This window comes from Uloborus diversus, chromosome 2 (genome assembly GCF_026930045.1).
Source record: "Uloborus diversus isolate 005 chromosome 2, Udiv.v.3.1, whole genome shotgun sequence".
Lineage (NCBI taxonomy): Eukaryota > Metazoa > Arthropoda > Arachnida > Araneae > Uloboridae > Uloborus > Uloborus diversus.
The window spans coordinates 69,758,687-69,782,475 of record NC_072732.1 but is presented as its reverse complement, the minus strand read 5'-3'; the positions used below and the strand labels follow the sequence as shown (position 1 = coordinate 69,782,475).

General features: G+C 31.3%; 1 protein-coding gene across 1 annotated transcript in view; it reads right to left on the bottom strand.

The window, feature by feature from the left end:
* Positions 1 to 23,376, bottom strand: part of LOC129216353 (uncharacterized) — a 63,708-nt gene extending 40,332 nt beyond the window's left edge. Inside the window, exons 1-2 of the mRNA XM_054850567.1 lie at positions 23,127 to 23,376; positions 15,920 to 16,137 (exon numbers count right to left, since the gene is read on the bottom strand). Of these exons, the coding sequence (XP_054706542.1) occupies positions 15,920 to 16,137; positions 23,127 to 23,376 (468 nt within the window). The remainder of the gene's footprint in view (positions 1 to 15,919; positions 16,138 to 23,126) is intronic.
* Positions 23,377 to 23,789: the final 413 nt, after the last annotated feature.

Genomic DNA, 23,789 nt, shown 5'->3' with positions numbered 1-23,789 from the left:
TTTTGTTTTTTTAAATGAGACACAAAAAGAAACTCCCTATGCACCACATAGCATCACATAAGGCCAGAAGGTAAGAGGCACAAGAGTACAAAATACACAAAATAAAATGGGCACAATATACAAACAATTAAACAACGAATAGAGAAGAAATATGGCTGTTTTCTGGGATATCTAAGTATTGCAACATCCGAAGAAGAACAACGCATCTGTGAAAAAAATGGAGATACCTACTTTCGCAGCTATACGCTTTATGTAATACATATCTTTATAAATCAAAACTTCCCGTTATTATCAAACATTTTATTTAAAACTAGCAAAAATATCCGGCGTTGCTTGGGTCAGTAATAATTGTGAGAAACGATCTCTACTTTCTTTCGTTTTTTCTTTTAACTGAAAGAACTGAAAACACACCGCTTTGACGTGATTAAAAATCGAGCTTCTTCCTTATTAATAACATTAAAATAGCAATAAGTATAAAGAACGAACGAGTATTCATTTAGAAACAAAAGCACGAATTGAAGCATATAAAAATTTGAAGAATTTCCAAAATATGAGCTAACTTATGTATAAAATATGAACTAACTCATGTATAGAGATGAGAATACAATTTCTAAGAAAGCAATAAATGTCATGCTTGCTCCAGAGGAGACGTGATTCAAAATTTTCATTACGATTACTTTTAATATTGCTGTTGAGGCAACGAATTTTTGTTTAGCAATGTGTTTTATATTTATTCATTTAATGGGGAAATTACATGAAGTTTACTGTTTTCCATCATAACGTTTTTAAACTGAGCTTTTTAGGAATAAATTGAAGCTTAATATGCTCCCCTGTTAATGTAGCTATCTATGGTGAAAAAATGGTTAAAATTGTTTTAGTAGTTTTGAAGATTACCCCGGACAAACATACATACGTACAGAAGTAGCCATTTATGTATAAAGATAAAATAATTAGTTTTTAAAACCTTACCATTTTCATAACAGCAGTAACTAGGTGAGTTGATCTTTCATTTCAAGTAATTATTAATTATCAAGATAATACATATACTTACATTGTAAAAACGATTCAGAAACGTTCCTGGAAAATAATAGGCAGCTGATGTGCCCAATTTCAATCAGTAACATTTCTTACAAAAATCAGGAACGTTTTCCAATACAAGTGAGTAACCTTCCTGAAATGCTGGGAAATATCCCCTGTTAAAGCCAGTCGTGAATATTCTACAAAAATTAAATAGGTTTAATGTATTTGATTAGAACCTTCCTGGTTTACCAGGAAGGCTCCAGAAGCATTACCGCGACCATAGTCAAAGCTGCGCGAATAATTGCAAGCAAGAACCAACCATATTTCTTGCCTGCAATTCCTGCCTCGCAGGGCTGCAGCTATCCAGTGACTTATTTGCTCCCATTGGGAGTTCAGTCAACCTGGACGGGCCGTGATCAAACTGAAGCCAATACACCTTATGAACATGCTCATTCATTCTTTAAACTGGTAGCAAAAAATATCTTTCACAGCAGTGAAATGTCTGCATTCGTGCATATTTTAGCAATTCAGGAAACTTTTTTGCGAAGATACTTGATTTTGTGGGGAAATAGGTGAAAACCTCTGAAATCCCGAAACGTTCCACGGAGATAACCAGTAACGTTTCGGAAATTTTTTACAGTGTCTTTTAAAGTATCTTATTTGGTTTTAGAAACATTTTAGAAGAGCACAATCAAAATATAAAATAACTTTAAAGAGTAATCAAACAATAATATAAATAATATTGATTATATTACATTGAAATATATTTTTTCGTATTTCGAGTGTACGTAAAATGTTCTTATATTAATTTCAGAGATTCCTTCAAATTAATGTTTACTTAGTTTCAAGAGGTAAAATGTTCTTCATTGAAATATTGCTTATGGTTTAAAAATTTTTGAAACAAGTTTCTACCTTAATTTCACGAGCAATATTACATTTTAGTAGCATTCATGCAAACTACGGTAAGACGAAAGCTCAGTTGAAGCAGAAAATTCAACAAGGTACTAGCTTAAAAAGAAAATGTAAAAAGTTATTGAACTGGCAGCAAATATGGCGTTACTGGCGTACGGCATTTACTGGGGTAAATACTAAATAATCATGAAAAGATCTTGTGTTTAAAAATATTTAAATATTTTCTACAAACGATTTTCAGCCTAAGTTTAATAATGAAATAAGACCTGGATATTTAGTGTATAAAGCTATTTACTTTTTATCAGTTGTGTTTTATTTAATTTATGTGCAACAGACAATAAAATTAATTCAGGTTTAATAACAGTACTACAGCCTTAGAAACCGGTATTTCTTGGAAAGTGTCATGAAACACATTTTTCAGTTTCCTAGAATGAATTGAGAAACATTTAATTACGTGAAATTATTGCTCTTGTAATGTATTTAGTTCAGTAAATTTAAAGAAATGTCTCTCCGCAACATTACTGAGGAATAGCATCTTTCGACGTAATCCAAGGTTTCATTAATTTGATTCGTTGTTTCAAGATTTCTGACTTTCGCAACATTTAAATTGCTTTTCTGAGCCTTACGTCCTCGTTCCGAGCCATTTTCTGTTTATCATATTCAATACATAAATATATTTTTAGTACGTTTTTGACAGACAACTTGTAGATGTGAAACCGTGTGCGAAATTTACAGTAAAACGGGAAAACAATCGGTTGTAGTACTACTGTAAAACGCAAATGCAAAAGTAGTCAAAAGCTCAAGAATATTCAAAAAAAAAAAAAGTTAACAAATGTATGCGATAAAATAAAATTTTGGATATCGGGATAAGTATCATACCAGTTTAAAAACGGAAAACGAAAACTTGAGCTTTGAATTCAAATTTGAAGAAAATAAATTGGAAAATGTTTGTTTAAACTGGATGCCTTCTTTTTTTATGGTTTCGCAAATACATCACTGGAATCTATGTGTTTTTATTTTATAAGCCAATTGAATGATCTTCAAACTATTTATTCATGAGCATAATATGCACTTGAAACGAAACGGAAAAACTAGATGAGACTATGTGTCGCATATGTCACACCAAACCCAATGTTCACACTTTTGTCATTTGAAGATGACCTTACGCAACAAACACACACAATACCATTTTTATCTTCCTGTAACTTCTCTATTCGTCATTTTCCGAAGACTAAAAACTTTCATTGCCTCATATTGCGCATTTTGGCTTCAGCCATATTGCTCTCTTTTTCAACTTTTTTTCCTTAAAAATACTTGAAATGAAAAAAAAAAAAAAAAAAAAAAAACTATTGAAAAAGCGCACTCTAAGTTAATACGGAAGATTTTACACAATAATGTAACTCAAACCGATGTCTCGTCACAACCCGAAGCATCATGCCTTACACAATTAGTTCCAATTTTCTCCGTTTATGTTGAATGCATGTTCATGTTTAAATAATAATACATATGCACCCCATAATGGAAAGCTCCGTCATAATAGGTAGCTTTGTTCCAGTAAAAATCTTAAGATTGCTCCTTTTTAAATTCTTTAAAAACCTACTCTGTATTAGTGTTCTTTTCATTTTACAAATATGTCTCCATTTTCTACAGTATTCCAAAAATTTTGAAAATAAATAGAAACAATATGGTCTGGTGGGGGAAAGTGGTCAATGGGGTAAAGTGGTCATACGTCAAATAAATGACTATAGCTTGGAAATAAATGTTCGAATGAATGTTAAAATTTTATTTTAGGTTCGGGGAGTTAGAAACTACATTTTGAATACAAAATTTCCTAAACTGGCAAAAAAAATTTTGGTAAAAAAAATATTTTGTGTAAATATGAAAATTTTAAAAATCTAAACACCTCTTTTAACTTCTTGGGGAAATTTTGTTTGTTAGAATTATGAACAGATTGACGGCACAGGAAGCTTCCTACATGTCTTAAGATCGCTTACTCATTAGCAGTTAGCTGAATATATTTTATATAATTTTTTAGAACAATTTCAGTAAGATGGGGTAAAGAGGTCATAATATTAGGCTTAACGAATATTGTTCTTCTAATGTCACTTAATAGTTATGTATAAGGCTGATATAAATTAAATATTAATTTCACTTAATATGTATTGTTTTTACCGTAAATGGGGTTAAATATACGAGTATATACGTATGCATACGCATATGCTCGTGTAGGCGCGTATATAACCGTATTCACATAAATGCACCAATAAATACGTATATGGGTATTTTTTATCTATGCAGATATACATTTGACTATACAAGTGTATACTTGCTTTTACTCGTATGTATACGAACACTTATATACTCAGGTAGACACGTATATACACGTACGTACTCGAGTAGACACTTACATACAAGCATATGACATACAAATATACAGGGCTAGTTCAAACTCTTGGGAAAAATTTTAACAGGTGTTAGAGGGGAGGGTAAGAAGCAAAAATCACAAGGAACATATGGTCACAAACACAATGCTGACGCACTACATGCACGCAAAGCCAAAGACTGACGGATGCAAAACAGGTCACAAATTTGTTACACTAAGACAATTTTGCACAACATTTTAGGTCGTAAGAAAGTTTTATAGCGATTGAAGAAATTTGCGGCCTGAAGCTGTAATACATGCGTCGCAATCCCAAAGCACTCTCTGTTTTAATAACGAGACTTATGAAAAACTTTCATCCGTCGCTCCGCCTTTGTTGCGATGCGTGTATTAGAACTACTACGGGCCGTAACTTTTAACAAGTGCTCTAAATAATTCTTAAAAACTAAAATTTTGAGTAAAATCATCTTTGCGTAAAAAAATTGTGACATGTTTTACATCCATCAGTTTCTGGCTTTGCGTGCATGTAGCACGTCAACGACCATAAGCTCCTTATTATTCTTTGCTTTTTATCCTCACCTCTCACACCCCTTAGATTTTTGCTCAAGAGCTTGGATTCACTCTGTAGGCATACATGTATATAGACGTACATACTCGTGAATACATATATGTACATTTCTCCGCACACACCCCACCACTTAGCTGTAAGCCTTAGGTTCCAGCGCCGGGGGGGGGGGGGGGGGTCCGCGTAGCGGGCCCCCCCGCACGGCTGGGTGCGACGGTCGATAGTCGTAACGTGCTACGGACGCGCTTGATGCTTATTGCGTCGGGGAAGGTCCCCGTGCTGGGCGTCAGCCCAGCTGGGAGTTTACCCCTTAATGTTTGAACCTACGACACGTATATACTCGTGAATACGCGCATATATTAGTGCATATACTTGTAACCATAAAAATAACTGAAATATGCAAATATTAGGGTTATTTAATACGGTTTTGCATTTATTTTTAACTATGACCACTTTCCCCCATCCTATGGGGTAAAGTGGTCATAAATACAAAGGGAAAAGAAAGTGTTATAAAACTAATTAAATCAATATTTTTTTTCTAAACTTCAATGTACTGTGTTCTTTAATAATGTAATGTAAAATAACAATAAAAAAAGTTGAACTGCTTAAATAATTTGTTGTATTTATTATCCACCAAAGTTGAAAACCTACGATTTTATGACCACTTTAGCCCACCAGACCCTATAACTTAAGTTTTTAGCTTTTCCTGTAAAAGTTATTCTAAGAAAAAACGGTTAGCTCCATATTTTGCCTTTTATTTAAAATATATTTCTTAAAAAAAAAAAAAAAAAAAAAAAAAAAAAAATGACTTCATTTCAATATCAAAAATCAGATTTTTAAAAGGGGAAAAAATCATGTGAAAATTAACCTTTTGTAACTTGTTTCCGCTTTATTTTCGATTAAACATCTTTATTACTACCCAGAACATATAGTTAATTTTCAATAATAATTTTTAATTATTGAACACTTTTATGCTCTACTGGAGGAAAGGAAAAGAAAACGAAACAGAGAAAAATGCAACACTTTTAGAAAATATATAACTATTTTTTGTTACATTTTTAACTTACGGTGAGTGTGCGTGGATATTTCTATGTAAATAGTTTTTTTCGTATTCTGATGAAGTTATACAATGTTCTTTTCACCTACGATAATGAAAATTAAAACTATTTTTAATTACAATACAGTACTTATTTACCCTAAATCATAAATGAATTTGGTCATTATAATTAATATTTCAATATCTATAAAACTCAAAACTAATGAAATATTTTTAACTTGGATAATTTAATAGTGTATTAGGAGTTTTTTCTAAAAAGAAAGATTTGGAAGTAGGATTTAAAGTCGAATTACAGAAGTTTTTGCAATAATAAATTAATTATTCCTTTATGAAAGGACATACCAACAAAACACATCTGTGAAAAAAAAAAAAAAAACAGTGTAATGAAGCAACCAAGTCAAAAAGCAATAGATAATGTTTACCTATATTTTTTTTATACAATGATATCTGCTTATCATTTTGAGTACTAGTAGGTGATTTATATGCCCCTAAAATCAAGTTTATTTTGAAACTAGGAATACAAACAATTTTTAAATTTTACTTTTCTTTTGCTGTATAAACAACATAATCTTAGTTTAGGAAAATTAATGAAAATATTGTTTAATAAAAATGTTGTCATTTTCTTTCTTAAATATCGCTAAATTCAATTTTCTACTCTAAACTCATGTTCCTTAAAGGTTAAGATAGTGACTTTTATGTAAGAATGTAACGCTGAAAGCAAAAATGTTGCTTTACTTTTTTTTTTCATTACAAAATGTAGCATTTTGAAACATGATAAATAGATAGGAATGTGGAGTAAGATATAATACAGGGGCGAAATAAAATGGTAGAATATTTTCACTATTCTCAGAGCCAGTTATCTAGCCATACGTTAACTGTGTTCTTAAAAATAAAGTTGATTCGATTAAAAAAATAAATTATCTAAAGATCAAGGTATATCGTTATAAAGTTAATTTCAAAATTTGATAACAATATTTTGATATTTAGAGGCTTATCAATAATAAGTTATTTTATTATGAAATGCTTTTTTTTTTTTTTTTTGTAATTAGCATTTTAAACTTCTATTGAGGTCTGATAATGCTTAGGGCAGTACGTGTTTAGTTCATTTTTAGCATGTTTTGATTTTCAATGTTTAATGCAATTCGTTCAGTGCACACGAAAGATTGTGAAATAATTGATATCGTTTGCTTTTTCATTCATTTATTAAATAACAGACGTAATCTTTCATTAGTTCATTCAGTATCATTTATTCTTCCGGTTTTTGCCTCATATATTAATTAGCTACTTAATGTATTAATTATTTTATTGTTTCGTTGCTAATTCATTTATTTATTTATTTTCGTATTTATTAATTCAATGGATGAAATTTTTTTAGCAATCAAGTAGGAAATATTTTTTTGTTTACTTAGTAAAAAAATAATAAATTTTTCCAATTTCATTAAAAAAAATACTGCTAAAAATAAGGACAAATTAGTTTTTTGCAGGTGTTGCTCTTTGTTTATGAAAGGTAATTTTCTAAATAAATTTGCAATTTGGGTATTTGCAAAAAAGGTAAGTTTTTTTTAACTATTTCACTTTGCCCCGCATTCCTCGACTAATAACTCATATTGTGTAAAAAATGTTTGCGTCACAAAAATAGCTCGACGCTTGCAGAAAAGCATCATCAACATGTGATAACTAATTGTTTAAATTTAAATATTTTTATAAATTGTGTATACATATACGCAAAGCATGAGAAGGCCACATTAAAATAATATAAGTTAACCTATTTTCAAACGAATTTCGCAAAAGTATTAACTTCAACCCTAAAAATTTTATCCTTTCTGCAAATATTTTCTATGACGAGCTCTCAAAGTTACATTTTTCCGAAAACCTCTCGGAAACTACCTCGAAACTTAAAATTCAATTACAGCCAATATCGCCAACTCGGTAAGTATACTAACTGAATTATATACGGCTCGAAATTGTCCACAGGTTTTTCATTAATCGCCTGAACAGCGTTAATTTTGTACACGAGACAGGACGGCCTCTCCTCTTTAATTATATTCATCTTCAACTCCACTCCACTCGCAAACACCCTTCACACCTCGGACTGAAACATGTTTGATTGCGGGGGAAAGTCGTTCGCGCCACCAACAAACAAGGGAGGCGAGAGCTGGAACTTGGACAAAATTTACGAACGTTTCTAATTAAAGTTGTATGCACCTTTCTCTCCGCCGCAGCCCCCTAGCAAGGTGAAAACGAGTCATGTATGCATTAACCAGGAGAAAGATTCTGGAATTGACTGTTGCAGAAGGGGTGTCCTTGACAAGTCTGCGTCCATAAATATGAAGTAATTAAGTTGTGCTCTTGTTATACGGACCTTTAATACTGACAGGGTTAATCTCGATGAGGTGCCGGTTATGTTATTGGACTAGATCGGATTTTTGACAACAAGACAGTATGTTAGAGCTGATGTTTCAGGGAAGGAACTACATATTTTTAACTAAACAATCTAAATGTATGATTCGATTTTATTTTACCGAAATAATTTCATTTATTTCAATTGGTATTGTTGAACGAGATCGTGGTAGTGTATTTTTAAAAATAAATGTAATGTACGCTTACAAAAAGTAACACTCAAGCGTAAGGGCATAATCACTTTATAAGTCTTATTTTCAATCTTGACACTGGTTGAAAATATTTAAAAAAATGTTTCATTTCAAATGAAAATTAGGGGTTTCTAAAATTTTTAGACGAATTATTTTTATTTTTCATATGATTTTGTTGATACATTGTAAAATTAGTTGTTTAATTAAATTAGCCATTCAGCTATTACATATTAAATACAAAAGCTTATGACTTAGTTATTATTTATTAAAACATTACACTAGGAAACAATTTGTAATATAATTTCTGTTGAGTTTGGTTTTTGGGCTGTTATATAGTTAATTAGGCAAGCTGATTCCAAAGCTGCATTTAGTTTTCTTCTGCTACGTCAAGTTTTTTCTTTACAACTTATGAGAATGTGAGTACTCTCCGCAGAATTGAGCATGGATCGAGGCCCGGATCTATAAATTTTGAGCCGCCCTGCAACAAAATCTGTAGGGCCCCTCTCCAGAGGCCAGCAGTGTATATTTGCAACGATAAATCTCAGTACCGATTGTTTTTTTCCCCAACTTTTTTGTCAATTTCTTGGGTCGTTGGGCCCTTTTAGACAGTGCCACTCTGCTGCGTCTGCGGATACGCAGATCTGCGCATGCATGGATTATAGGAAGCACTATTACATTCTAAGTGTCTCATTTCCACTTCTACGTTCTTCAAATTTACGTTCAAATTTACGTTCTTCTAAGTGTCTCATTTCCGTATTTCCTAGCCTGTCATTTGAAAAGATATAGGCCGGTGTTTTTGATGGTCCACAGATTCGGGAGCTGATTAAAGATGAAACTTTCATTGGAACAGTGTTAGAAACTCCAAAAAAAAATGTTTGATTGGCGTTCAAAAACATTATTAAAAGTCTTCGTGGAACTATGCGAGCCTTTTATTAAGCAGAAATTGTCCAACAACTTGTGGAGAGCTTCCGAATGCTTGGTTCCCACATGAGCATCAAATTGCATTTTTTACATAGCTTATATCTTGCAAACTTCCTGAAAAATCTTGGTACAGTCAGTGATGAACAGGGTGAGCAATTCTATCAAGATTTGAAGGTCCATGGAGACACGATATCAAGGTAGATTGGATGCGTTTATGATAGCTGACTGTTGCTGGAGCACCAGTCCACAGATTAAACACTCCAGAAAAAGTTATAAGCGAAATTTTTAAACTTAATCTGTATAAATACACAATTTTACTTGCGATACTATAATAGCCTTTGTATGAATAAAATTATTCATTGTAAACAGTGCATTTCATAAGTTTTTACTGCATTTTACTTAACTTGTATGACTTTTGAGGGTATTCTGTAGTTTGAAAAGTTGACGTGATAGACAAAAACTGCGACTTTTGTTGAATTCAGACGCCAAAAGTTAGTTGAAAATAAGTCACAGATTTAAGACAACGAAATTGCTGTTCCCCAGTGTTATTTATCAGTTTATACGGCCAAAGACAGACTTTTTAACACGGAGGAAAATTTCGGACACTTTACACAAGTTTTATTATGAAGAGAAAAATTAAATAATCCTTCGCACTTTTATAAAACATTTATTGAGCGCATCTGGAAAAAAAGGGGTTAAAACTTCGAGAACAAAGCAATTACGTGCTTAATAAGCAATTAGGTGTGATCTTTCTTTAGATGACTTTTCATTCAACCGCTTTGAAAATGGTGCTTCTTGTAGCACCGAAACGAGTGTCTGCAGCAATTTGCATTTGTTGTGCATGAACACGTTGGATAATTGATTCATATATTTTTTACGCTCAAAAAAATTGATTCGTTCCTTAAATATTTATTTATTTTTTTGAAGTATCATTATTCAGTAAAATTACCTTTATTTTCATTTGTAATTTTTTTTTGTTTCTCAGACAATAATTTTTACGGCAAAGGGAAAACGTCATAAATATTGAAATGTATTTTCACTTTTTGCCCAAATGAAGTAATTTTTACAACCCCAATTATTCATCCAAAAGATGTTCTCCAACATATTTGCGGCTCTTACTTGTCAATGTTATAAAAACCATTCAACCGACATTAATACCTTATTTCTGAGAAGAGACTCATAAAACGTAATAAAAGAACAACGGTTTTAAATGGTCTCCAAGGTAACACTAAGATATATTTTATACTTACTCCGTTGTCATTTATGTCGCTGTTAAGAGCTTATTTTATGAGTATTTTACTTGCTGAATACACGAACTTCCGCCATAAAAACCAACAATATGTTATTCATTACTTAAAATACTAATTTTAGGACCCTTATGTTTGACATAACTATTATTCTACTATTTTATTTCCCTTTTTAAAATCGTGTCATTAATTAAAGCTATACGTACATGCGCGGTTTTTCTCGATGTTGCTATATTTTTTATTTTAGCGTAAAACTAAATAGTTGGCAATTCTCTTTTAATGTTAGAAATCTTTTGAAATTTTAATCCATATTAAAGTTTTTAAAGTAAGCTAATAATATTTGAAAGAAAAATGTTGTTTTCCAAAACAACGCAAGCCTACATTGGTTTTGTTAAAAAAAATGTAAAGCATACTCATTAAGTTATTTTATGGTAAAATAAAAAATATGGATAATGATAATAACATCAATGAAAGAAAGATCATAATAAATGGAACAGAAAGGTGAAGATAAACAATGCAACTATATATGTTTTAAATTTTCATATTTTGGAAGCAATTAAAATAAACTAAGACACATCGTTTACATAGACATTTACAGATTAAGTAAACTCTAAAGACTTTTTTTTATTGGAAAACTCATTGAGACGACGTTGGTGTATGCCGACTTTCTGCTTTCGACTGTGCTCTTACTTCTAAGGTATGTATATATATTTTTTTCACTCTGTCTGATACATACAGGGTGCTTAGAAATAAATTCAATTTTAATTCGAATGTATCAACACACAGCGTATCGAAAAAATATCTTCAAAATTGTTTCTCTGAAACTTTGACAAGGATTCAAAAAGTGTTCATAAATTGCCTAATCAAAACGGCAAAATTTATGTAAAATTTATTTTTTAAAAACATTTTAAATTCTTAAAGGCAGATTTCTTGTAAAATTAAATATGAAATAAGTATTACATGGAAACGTTAAAACCGTTCCTTGCATGAAAACTCTACAATGAAAAAAAAATCTTGGCAAATTCATTAAGAAGGGTCATTTTTATTGGTTTCATATAATTTAAAATATTGTTGCTTTGAATTATTATTCATAGAATATATTTTAGGCAAAAAGGAAACATTAGCTACCTTACCACTTATTATCTTATTAGAATGTTTTCGTTTTGATAAAGATTCAATAATGCTTGTACATTTCAGTATCAAAAATATTTGATATCTTCTGCTTTTTCCTCAAGAGGCTAGTAATCTGTAATCTCAAAAGGCTCCCGGATGTATATTAAAGACAATACCATGAGTTAGAGTACTGCTAAAGGGTCATTTCACTGCATTTTGGACAATTATTTAGAATCCGTAACATTTTTTTTTTTTTTTTGCCATAACTGTTTAATTTCCGGTTTGAGTCTGTTTTCCCCAATAGTGGTGCAGTTATAGATATTTCAACAAAATTAAGTAAGAATAAAGTAAGAATAACACAAATAAAGTAAGTCGATCTTTCTCACCTCAGGTATTAGCATAAAATGGCTTCTGAAAATTCAATAAAAGCTGCTTAAAAGCAGTTTTTTTATCACAGTCTTTCACATTTGTCTTAATAATTTCCATTGACAAGAACACAGAAGGACAAATAGAGACATTAGCCAGTCAGAAAGTCTCACACCTGCATATTATATGGTTGAGAAATGTCGTCAGCTAATTGCTCTGAAGTTAAAACCATGTATTACGATTTCTCAACTTTATATATTTATGCATAACAAAAAGAAAGAATTACTTCATTAATTTGTAGGACTTAATATTATCAGTAAAGCATAGCTCGTTCAAACTTCTTATGTATACCTGAGAGCATCTAAATCCTTTATAATCCTTTTAATCTCTTGACAAGTATTTGCGATGAAATCTGTCAATTAGCAGAATTTAACCAATCACAATCATGATGTCGCTAAAATGTCTGATGAAGGCCATGACGTTAGTCTTAGTCTTTATCCTCAGACTAAATTGCTCCCCGTTCGCGTTTGTCCTCTGTCGGTCTCGCGTTCTTGCCGACTGTTACAATTCTCTTGAGTACAATTAGAGGCTATGCGGTGACGCATTTTCTGCAGCCATTACATTAGGATCCTCGAAGAATACGTGCAAATTGTTTTATTAAAGTGTTGAGATTTCATTTATTTTGCTAATGATGGAGCTATAGCAATTATAAAGCAGGGAAAATGGGATAAATTGAACATTATAATAAATTAATCTTTCATACTTTTAAATTTAATACAGGAAAAATACCTTTGTCATTTTTCTTAATAAAGAATTAGTAAAAGCAAATTTTGAAAACTAAAATGGCTGCTAAAAGTTGGTTTATCAATAATTTAGTGAGTAAATCGGAGTTAAAACTAAGGTAAAATAAAAATTAAAGCACACGGAACGAAGGCCCATTCATTATATCAAGAAGTGATAAGCTATGGCAGTGGTACATCTCCAGAATTATAGATACGCATTATTGCTATATTATAGACATATTTAATTTCATTTTGAACTTTTTGTTTGTAGCATTAATTATTTTTAAGATTTCTGAATCATGGGAGTGATAGCAATAGTCTAGTTTTACATCTAAATAAAAGCGAAAATTTGAAAAACAACTTCAAAAGATAAGCTCGTTTTTAGCCTACTTTCCCAGTAAAAGTCAGAAAAAAGAAGAAAAAAGCATGAAAGAAGGCTTAATGCATCTTAAAAATGTCTTGAAAAAAAAAACACAAATAAATAAAATAATTAAATAATCATCGAAAAATTAAAAATTGGAGAGGAGAGTATTGAGATGGGGGAAAATGTCTGTCGGTTTGTCTGTCGGTCTGTCTTCCCCCCCCCCTAATAACTTTTGAATGAATAGTCCGATTCGAACAAACTTTTTTTTGTTCGAAAGATCTCGGCGGGGACACCTCATTTCCATATTTCACTTTTTGATTTGAACTATATTTTGTTCAATTTTGAACAGTTCAAAAAAAAACTTAACATTAGCGTCTACGGGGAAACTGAAAGTCAATGTAGATTCCATACTTAAAGGCGGATTTATTTCAAACAAATTTTGTTGGAAATAGCTCTTGACGCCAAACTCCAGACTCCGACTCCGAGAATTTAGAGGCACCTGACTCCCACTCCTGTGCCCGACAATTAATCGGACTCCGACTCCCCGACTTCGACTCTGACTTCGTAGCTTTGGCAAAAATTTATACACGGAGGACAAATGACTGACTCCCATTCTTGAATGTTTGTCTCCGACTACTTTATCCCAAAATGAGATTGACTCCGACTCCGACTCCGCAGCTATGGTTTTCACTGTGAAATAATTATTCTTGATATGATTTGTTTTTTATTTTCACGCTAAAGTTTTAATTTAGGTATTCAGTTTTCGGCGAATAAACTCGAAGTCATTTATGTTTCTACATAACTTTATGCGCAGACGATTTTTTTTTTCTTTGACAATGAAAAGTATTTCTTTAAGTTGACATTTTATTGTTTTTATTTATTTTGGTAAGTGCATTAATTCATTTAAAAAATTATTTTTGGAAACACGGGAAAAAGAAACGATTTTTTTTTGATATGATGTATTTATTTTAATAAGTTTATTAATTTTATTTATTATTTTTTTCGTTTTGAAAGCTGTTAAAGATTTTTTTAAGGGAAAAAAGTAAGTGTATTAGCTGCTTCGTTTAAAAGGCGCTGCTTTTTATTATTATTATCTTTTTTTTTACGCATCTAATTTTTTTAGATGTGTGAGGAATACTTTATTCCTAGAAATTAGCAAAAATATGTTTGAAACAATTTGCGATTTAAATTTTTTTTTTGAGAATATTGATCAGGTACTAGAAAGTAGTATGGGTATACGGGAAAGTAGGCTCGTATAGTTCTAGACGGAACTTCTTGTTGATGGGTTTTATTTAATATTGAAGAGAAATACTCCATGGGCCTTTTTCCTACAACAAATGTTTATGCATTTAAACTTCAGTTCTCTGTTGTCCCCCAAACTAATGTTAACGGTTCAATTCGGGGAAGGGCGGGTATTTTACATAAAAATTCGAAGGAAGAGTATTAAAAGCATTTTGAGAGATTCTGTTTCGATGCGCAATGTAATTTATTAACTGCATCTATGGTTACTTTACATTTTGAGGAAATTTCAGGTTGTGTAAGATTTTGTAAGTGGTTTCAGTCTAGGGCTTAAATTCATGTTAACACTCGCAGGATACACATTTGTTTAACATTGAAGAGTATCCCAACAAGAAGCACACATAACATGCACCATGTCATGTGCAGGTGGTCGCTGTGCCATTACTAACATTTATCCTCTCATTCATTTGTACAAGGGTATGCCTTGCATTTTTGTATACACAATTGTCATAATATTTTTTTAATTATTATCATTTAATTTGTCAATGTTGTTTCATGTCAAGGAAAGTGTTTTTTCCTCTGGTCTCTCGTCGTTTTCTCCCCCCATCTTCGATACTTCCATACAATACTTTCCCTTAAACCACTAGCTGGTCTTAAAAGTAATCTAATGAGGTAATAGCTTTACGTTATTAAAAAGAGTATTTCAAGGGCCGGCAATATGTGGAGGTATTTAAACCATCATATTGTACAACAATGATTTTCAAAAATTACTTATGTCCCACATGACATTAATTTTTCTTATTCTTCCTTTATTACTGTAGTTTAACACTTTGTCTGAAATATATTTTTTATATTTAATGAAATGCATCGACTGGTCTTTTTGTTTCACTGTCAATTAATTCAACTCTGCTATTTTTTTTTCATTTTTTAAAATTCTTTTAAACTTAAGATTGTAAAATGTTGGTACCCGTTCTTAGCTTACGGAACACGAGCCACTTGGCTGATGTACCAAGCCTTTCCAAATGCCAGCTCGTAAAAGACCTATTAGCGCAATCACTTTATAAAATTTAATTAATATTAAAAAAGATAAATAAATAAAAAAAACAATAAAAAAAACGTGCAAAGCCTGATGATCCCCAATAAATACCTATTAACAAACCCTATATAAATTATATTTAATATTTTTTAAAAACATGCAAAGCCTGATACACCCTTTAAGAAATAAGACACAGACAAATGTACAACGTTTAAGATTTATCAAATAAACTATCATTAGAAGCTGAAATATATTGCAGAAGTATTATTTTAAATACATGTGTTGTTTCAAATATTATTATGCTTTAATAAGAAAAAACAACTCACCGCTCCAACTGTTCTATCGCCAAGTTGTCGAATTCTACAGTGCAGATATGCAGTTTTTCCGAGTTGTGCTGTCACATTTCTCTCGGTGCTATTATCAAAATAGGGACGATAGTGGGGATCGTCCCAGTAAGAGTTCGGACGAGAAGGTGGTTCTACTTTAGAGCCACCAAAACTTCTTTCTGTTCTTGTTAGTAAATGCTCTGGATTGCTGTCAACTCCTGTAAAAAAGGAACAAAAATGAAATTAGATATTTATTCAAAGATAACAGTTATAGATTCAAATACAGTCCAACCTCGTTATCGCGACAGCATGTTTTAGTGACACTACGGTTTTCACGTCACTTTTTCAACTACCCGAACTTATGCCATATAATCTCAATGTTAATTGTTCTCGGATTTTAAGGCAGTGTCTTACTATGAAACTCCGTTTACCAACACACTTACAGTTGCTCAGTTAAGATTGAATTTTCTTTTACAATTGAAATATTTTCAGTAAAATAATGAAAATGACTGGAAATGTTTGTAGTATGATTTTCTGAAGAGCGATAAGAAACTTGTATTATTATAGCCCTAGCACTCTTCCAGAAGAATGATAAGGCAAGCACACAGGTTCTAAAAGCGACAGATTTCAGCCTTTGACATGAGGGTTGAGGAAAAAAAGCAGGTGGTTTAAAAAAAATGGACTAAGAAAGTAGAAATAGAAGAGAAAAAAACAAAAATTCCTTCAACTGTACACCTTTATTGCAAGCTTCTCCGATGAGAAAACTAGAACATCACTGATGCCTTGATTGGATTGACATAACAACCTTTAAGTATAGAAGATAATTTGAAAGCGTTCTTTAAAGACTAGAATTAACTATAAGAATCTAATTCGAATATAGTCCATTAAGGTGAAGAGTTCGTCAATTAGGTTTCTTTCTGGCTAATAACAATATGAAACCCTTTTTTTTCAGTTAAAAATCATTTTTTCAGAAAGTACGGCTGTTTAAATTGGTGTTCGAAAGTTTAACTCCTTTTGAAAATTATTTTAGAACAAAAAACAAAACCTTGTCCGATAACAATTCATTATTCGTTAGTTGAATATAGTTAATAACATCAAATTATTTAATCACATTATTTAATTTGTTGAATATGTTAATTTATTAAGGTATTTTCAATTATGCTACTCAAAACGATGCTCCCGGTTATTAAGAATTTGTAGACATACCCAAGATTGACGTGAAATCGAGGCTTGACGGTAGTTTGTTAAGTATTATCTAGTTTAGCAAACTTTCTCATAAACGTGAAGGAGAAAAAAACTCATTGGCTATTGCAAAAATATTGCAAGGGGGAAAAAACGTGTAGTTCGAAAATAATAGATAAAAAGTACAAGTTTTAGGAAAAGAAAATATATGCATATTTTCTCGTCCATGTGCCCTATTAACTTTTGAGAAATAGTCTAATATATATAACATTTAGTAAACGCAATCTTGATAAAGCACATATTAACCACATTTTGCGCTTACGTGTTTCGGGTCTCAAGGATTAAATGAAACTATTCATTAATTAACATGTTTCCGGGTTCAACAAAGTTATTTATTCATTTCGTAATCTGATGTATGATTTAGAATAAAAAGATAATGCTATGTTTGTGAACTATTTTCTTTGGGTCTGTTCATTCCCATATTCAAAGCCTGCGATTCAAATTGGTTTTTGATTAGTTTTGGATCTCATACATTTTAATTTGTGCTAACGAATCAAGAATATAGAAAGTTTGAATGTGATTTGGTATTTCTTTTTTTTTTAATTCCCTAACTAGAAGGAGAAGTTAATAAAAGAACATAACATTTACTCCCTGTAAACTTAACATTGATGTAAATAAGAGATTATTATAATTAAGCAAAGTGAAGTGAATACAACCTAAATGATGATTAATGAGGATTTTTTTTTTTTTCATTTCAACGTTTCAATATTATGCCTTTATGTTTGGCAACGGCAAAAACAGGGACATAAAATTAAAATAACTTTATTTTTACCCAAAAGACAAAGCTAAAAATAATTTTCTTTATGAATAGAATTTAATAAGTTTTCCACACTTACTTTTATTTTTTGATTCTTTTTTTAGCAACAATCAAAGACATTTTCCCATAGGCTAGGATAAAAGATTAACTGCTTTCGCAAAAAAAAAAAAAAAAAAAAAAAAAATTCAATTCATTTCTACATTTATTAACTGATTTAGTTTTAGTAATTTCAAATCGAAAGGTTTACTAGATGAAATAGTTTTTTATAATTCAATTCTTCAGTTTGTTTCCACTACGCTGATACACTTGAATATTTTAAGCAATTGTTAAATTAACAAATTTAATGCATATAAAGCTCATGTTTAAAATGTTCAAAAGGTGTATACTACCTGAAAAAAAAGCATATTTATCCTAAGCCATTTGAGAATGCTTTTTATCAGACGTTTAATGATAAATATTGGTACATAGAAAAGAATGATTGTTTAGTTCTCGACGGAGTTTTTGTTTCCTGTGAAACAAATTAATAGAAAAGACCCGGTAAACTCATATTAATACCACGATACAAAATTGATAAATTGTGCTATACTACACTGTACTATACTGTACGTAACTGTACGATAAAATTTGTACTGTAAAACATACGTGATAAAGAAACAATAACGAATAATAAATTAATTAATTCAAATAATAAAAATAAATAAATTAATGAATTAAAATGAAAATCAGTAGACTTATGACATGAGTGTTTTTATCGTCACGTCTACAACTTTCGATGAGATAATCTAACTAAAAAATAATGATAATAACTAATTAGAAGTACAATCGCTTTCTTCAATTTTGAAGATAACAGGTTTCTGATAGTTTTAGTCAGTTCAAAAGAACTTAAAATAAACTTTTACAGCGAAATTTTAATCCTACATGAAGCCTTATAAAACAAGAGGATTTACTTCAAACTAATCAGCAAGAACTTTGGTCGTATGTATCTTTCAAAAAAGATGTATGGTTCGTTTTTTTTTTTTTTTTTTTTTTTTTTTGTTAAACAGTTCAGAAATGTTTAAGTTTACCATTTGTTGGATAAAGTAAATTTTTTGCTTAAATCCAAGGGCACTAACAATAAATAAATCATGCTCAGAAAAACACGCAGAGAATATCCTCTCAGTTTTTGTCGTTAAAAGAAGAAAATAGTTTGGGTAAAAACGTGTAGTTATTTTCTCTGTAAACTTAACTTTAAAAAAACAGGTTGAATTATTAAGTGTAGTTTATTTAAAAATTCTAAAATTTCGAAATGGCTTTTCTTCTTTACGCAAGAAAATTGTTTTGAATTCTATCGTTTTTGATGCAATCAAAATAATTTAGCAGTACATATATTTAGCTAGTTTTTAAAATTTTCTGCTGTACATTGTTTCCCCTTTTTCATCGCAAAGATTAAAAAAGTGATCTTTGTGAAAGATTTTTTTTGGTGTTATTTTTCAATAAGAGTATTTCCCTAAATGCAATATGGTTGCCTTGGAAAGTGGGGGGCTTCATATAAAAAGTAATATTTCTTATTTCTTCCGCTCTTTTTTACTTCATTTTACAACAAAGGAAGTATTCGCGAAAAAATTTTCACTCAAAAATCGACCTTAATTTCTTTTTTACTCACCCCCGAATGAATATTGAGTTTTTTTTTTTTTTTGAGTCCACCACACGTGGATAAGTGCCTAAAAACGTATAGACAAGCGAAATATCCATAATGACGATTCCCGTGTTAATTACACCGAATTTTCTCGTGACGTCTGTATGTACGTATGTATGTGCGGTTTTGCGTATGTATGTCGCATAACTCAAGAACGGTAAGTCCTAGAAAGGTTGAATATGGTACGTAGACTCCTAGTGGGGTCTAGTTTTGCACCTCCTCTTTTGGTCGCATTCGAGTGTTTGTAAAAGTGTCTTTTGCCCCTTTTTGGGGGGAAATCGTTGTTAATTTCGATGTAAACTCAAGTGATGTTATAATTTGGCGGACTCTTGGCGATATATCGTCACTCTTTTGGTCACCAAGTTTTGTCGCCAACTTGACGACAAGTTTGGCGATTTTTTTTTAAAATCGGTTTCAATTTGGCCATTGTTGGTGATATTTAGAGAGTAAACTATTGAATCACAGTAAAATTGCCAGTAATGAGGAAAATACATTAAATTGGAGTAAAAGGAAGTCGTGTGATGCACACGTCAGCTCGTTTCCCTTCAAACTTTCCATATTCTAACTATGCATTTCAATTTGAATTTTCTTGTTTGTGGATGTATACGTATAGGACACACGATAATAGAGATAGGGGTCTTTCAGACTAAAAGTTACACGCTCTATACGTAGATATGTATTGTACTGTCCAACCACGGATTGTATGGAATTTTCAAACAACCAGATAAGATGAATCTATCTGAATGAGGGGGAAAAGTAAAAATTTAATGCTGGTATTCCTCTCATTTGAATGAGACTCTGCTTCTGCAAAAACTGGCATCACTAAAAAATAATAGATTCGTCCATTTCTGGCTGTAAAACGGATGTTTGTCTTTCCATACAATCCGTGATCAGACAGTATTCGCATGCACTTAATTTGTGTCCGAAACCTTATTCATTTCTTCAAGTTAATACTTCAAAATTATTTTAACAATAACTATACTCCAAATTTATTTTCATAATTTAGTACTTTCATGTTAATGCATTGATACAACTCACACAGGGCCATGAAGCTGTATTAAGTTTATTTAGTTACATTCAGTTAATATGCAAGTCATCGTTAAATTACTTGGCTGCGTAGTTTGAAGTTTACTAGATATTAGAACAATAGCTACCACCTTCTCGGTTCCGCTCAGTTTGAAACTACTCGGCTTTATACTCCTTGATTTAGCTGGTCCTTTACTTGTAGCCAACTATCTGCCTTGAATCATATCATAAAGGCATAGCGTGGTATTGAAGCAGCTATAGATGAAGCATAGGGGCGAATAACTGGGCACGTTCTAGACTTTATTGAAGCACAAATTCCGACTCGCAAATTCCGCGGATTGTTTCTTTAACGGATGTATTATCATTTAACATACAGATTTATTTTATGTGTACGAACTATATTTACTACACTTATTGAAAATGTATCAGTTAATAATGAATGTCAGGTTTTCTGCATTTAATAGAGTTGATTAATATGATCAGATAATTTTCATTATATACAGGATGTCCATCAAAGGACTCTATGGTTTCAAAATTAAATATCTCGAAAACAAAGGATGATAATGGAACAAAATAAACTGTATGTTTATTGTGAAACCCATAAAAATCATATACCGGAATACGGAAATTAGTTTTAAAAAACTGCCAACAAGTGCCGCTGCACTATATAATTGCAATAGAAGTCTCCTTAAATAGTGCTGTGAAGAGGTTTGTTGTTTCAGCAGCAGTTTAGTCTCTCAGATATGCTTACATAATACGCTAGAAATTATCGTCCAACCTCTTCGCAGCACTATTCACGGAGACTTTTATTGCAATTACAACGTGCAGGGCCACCTGTTCGAACTTTTTAAAAATATTTTACAAGTTCCTCTATATGATTTTTATGGGTTTCACAATAAACATACCGTTTATTTTATTCCAATATCGTCCTTTGTTTTCGAGATATTTAATTTTGAAACCAGGGAGTTCTTTGCTGGACTCTGTATATTCCATGCTTACTTCCTTGTGATGTAATTCTCCAATTGAAAAGTAAAAAAAAAAGAAGATATTATCTAAGATATAAGGAGTGCGATACATTCTAAACGCAAATTAAACACACTTCAAAGAATGAATAAATCTTGTTTCCCCCCCCCCCTTTTTTTAAAAGGGTTGCAAACTTTTTGTCAATGACAAATTGGTAAAAATATTTTTTTACGTCACATTTCTAAAAAAGAAAGAAACGACTTTAAAGTTCTGGGTAATATTTCAATACTTTAAAGACTGGTTAATCCTTTGCACTAAAATGCTAACTATGTATTAAACCATTAAACCATTAGACAAAAACTAATGAATTTAAAATGTTCCATAAGTAAAAGTTTAAAAATAAAGCAGCGAAACATGTTGGAAAAAACAAGACATCCATTTAGAATGATCGTTTTACTACGAAATACATATGACTGAAAAACTATTCTAAAATACAAATGGCTATTCTTCGTGTAAGAGATTCTTTTAAAAGAGTCTTATATAGCATCTCAAAAAAGAATCGATCCAAAGGAAAGAAAAAAATCACGAAAAAAAGTGACTAAAGAAATGTCTCTGTGATGATAACGGTAATCAGAAGGAACACCACGGCACGAGATTTGGTTATTTTCGCAAATAAACCTGCACCTGTGTTTTCACATCAACCACAGATTCCATGCAAGCCATGTGATTAAGGATGTATCAGGGAAAGAACAGATCAGAGATCGTTAAGAGTATTTGCCCTCCTTGGATGGTCTCTATTGATGTTATTACTGGAGATCACGTGATGACATAGTTTGCTATGTAAGACTGAGGCTTTCGGTATTTTATTTGGTACAATAATAACTGTAATTAAGCGGATGTATATTGGAAAAATAATAAAATGAATAATGCAGCATGAAGTGAAGTACTGCCAATGAAAATAAAAGTATTTTATTATTTATATATTGAAACATTTGATAATTATCTTTCATCGGCTAAATATGCCACACAATATACATTTATAAAAAATCATATTTACGATAAAAAATTCTAAATAATGGAAAGATATTTTGCGTGATGTTATAAAATAATTGCTTACCAGTAATTATTAATGAAAATGCAGTAAAAAAAAATCTTGTAAATGAGTACGTTTGAACTGTCCAAATAAACATATTTAGAAACGAAATTAATAAGTGATGCAGGATTTTTTTATTTTTATTTTTGAAATTACACGGTAAATTTTAGGTGAATTGAAATAAATAATGGATTTTCTCCCTCCGAAATGTGTATACTGTATATTTGCAGAGTAAAGATAATGTTATTTTTTGAAACTATTAATTTTAGAATTATAATCGTGTATACATACTTAAAAGTAAGTATACTTCTTAAAAAATGTAAAAATAGAAAAAATATTTTAAAATAATATTATATTCATAACCGTTATCGATTCTAGAGCTCTATTCTTATCTACGGCACGCAACAAAATCGAGCGAAATCAATGAATGAGTAGGTATTTTCCAATTCACCTTCTTCTTCTTCCTTCTGAAAGATTAGGCCAAAGGCCTGTTCCAGCTCCTTGGTCAAACCAGCATATCCTGTTTCTATCTCTGTCTCGTCTCCCTTATGGCTTGCAGTAGAATGCGCGTGCCATACTTCTGACGTAAAATATAAGTGTGAAGCTTGTGAGCAGTCATGCTGTCCAATATGGATAATGTCGTGGTTGTGGAGACAGTTAGAAAATAAATTCATAAATGATGCCGTCGTAACCAACAACATGTAACTTTTTTTCTCTTAATTTTCTAATGGCTGTTTCTTCTTGGTGCCAAACCTCATTTTGTCTCAAAACTTTGGGTCACTCTTGTTACTAATAACGCTTCTCCTTTCTTAAAGTACTTGATAGATTGTATTAGCATTTTCAAGGAAGTAGATGTTTCTTCCCGACTGCATTCCTAGTCTACTTTTAGCGGCTCTAACCAGTTGCTTTCTATCAAACAGACTCTTTACTTGTTCTTAAGTGTCATAGGGATATTTGTCTCATCCATTACGCAGTCACAAAAAAAGTACATTATCTGACTATAACATCCCTGAATACTGCCACACAAATTGTTCCTTTTGTCATATCGTAAACAAACTTGGAAAACAGTGCTCACAGCTTAGTGACAATCACTCCATAAAAGGATTTTTTTTTC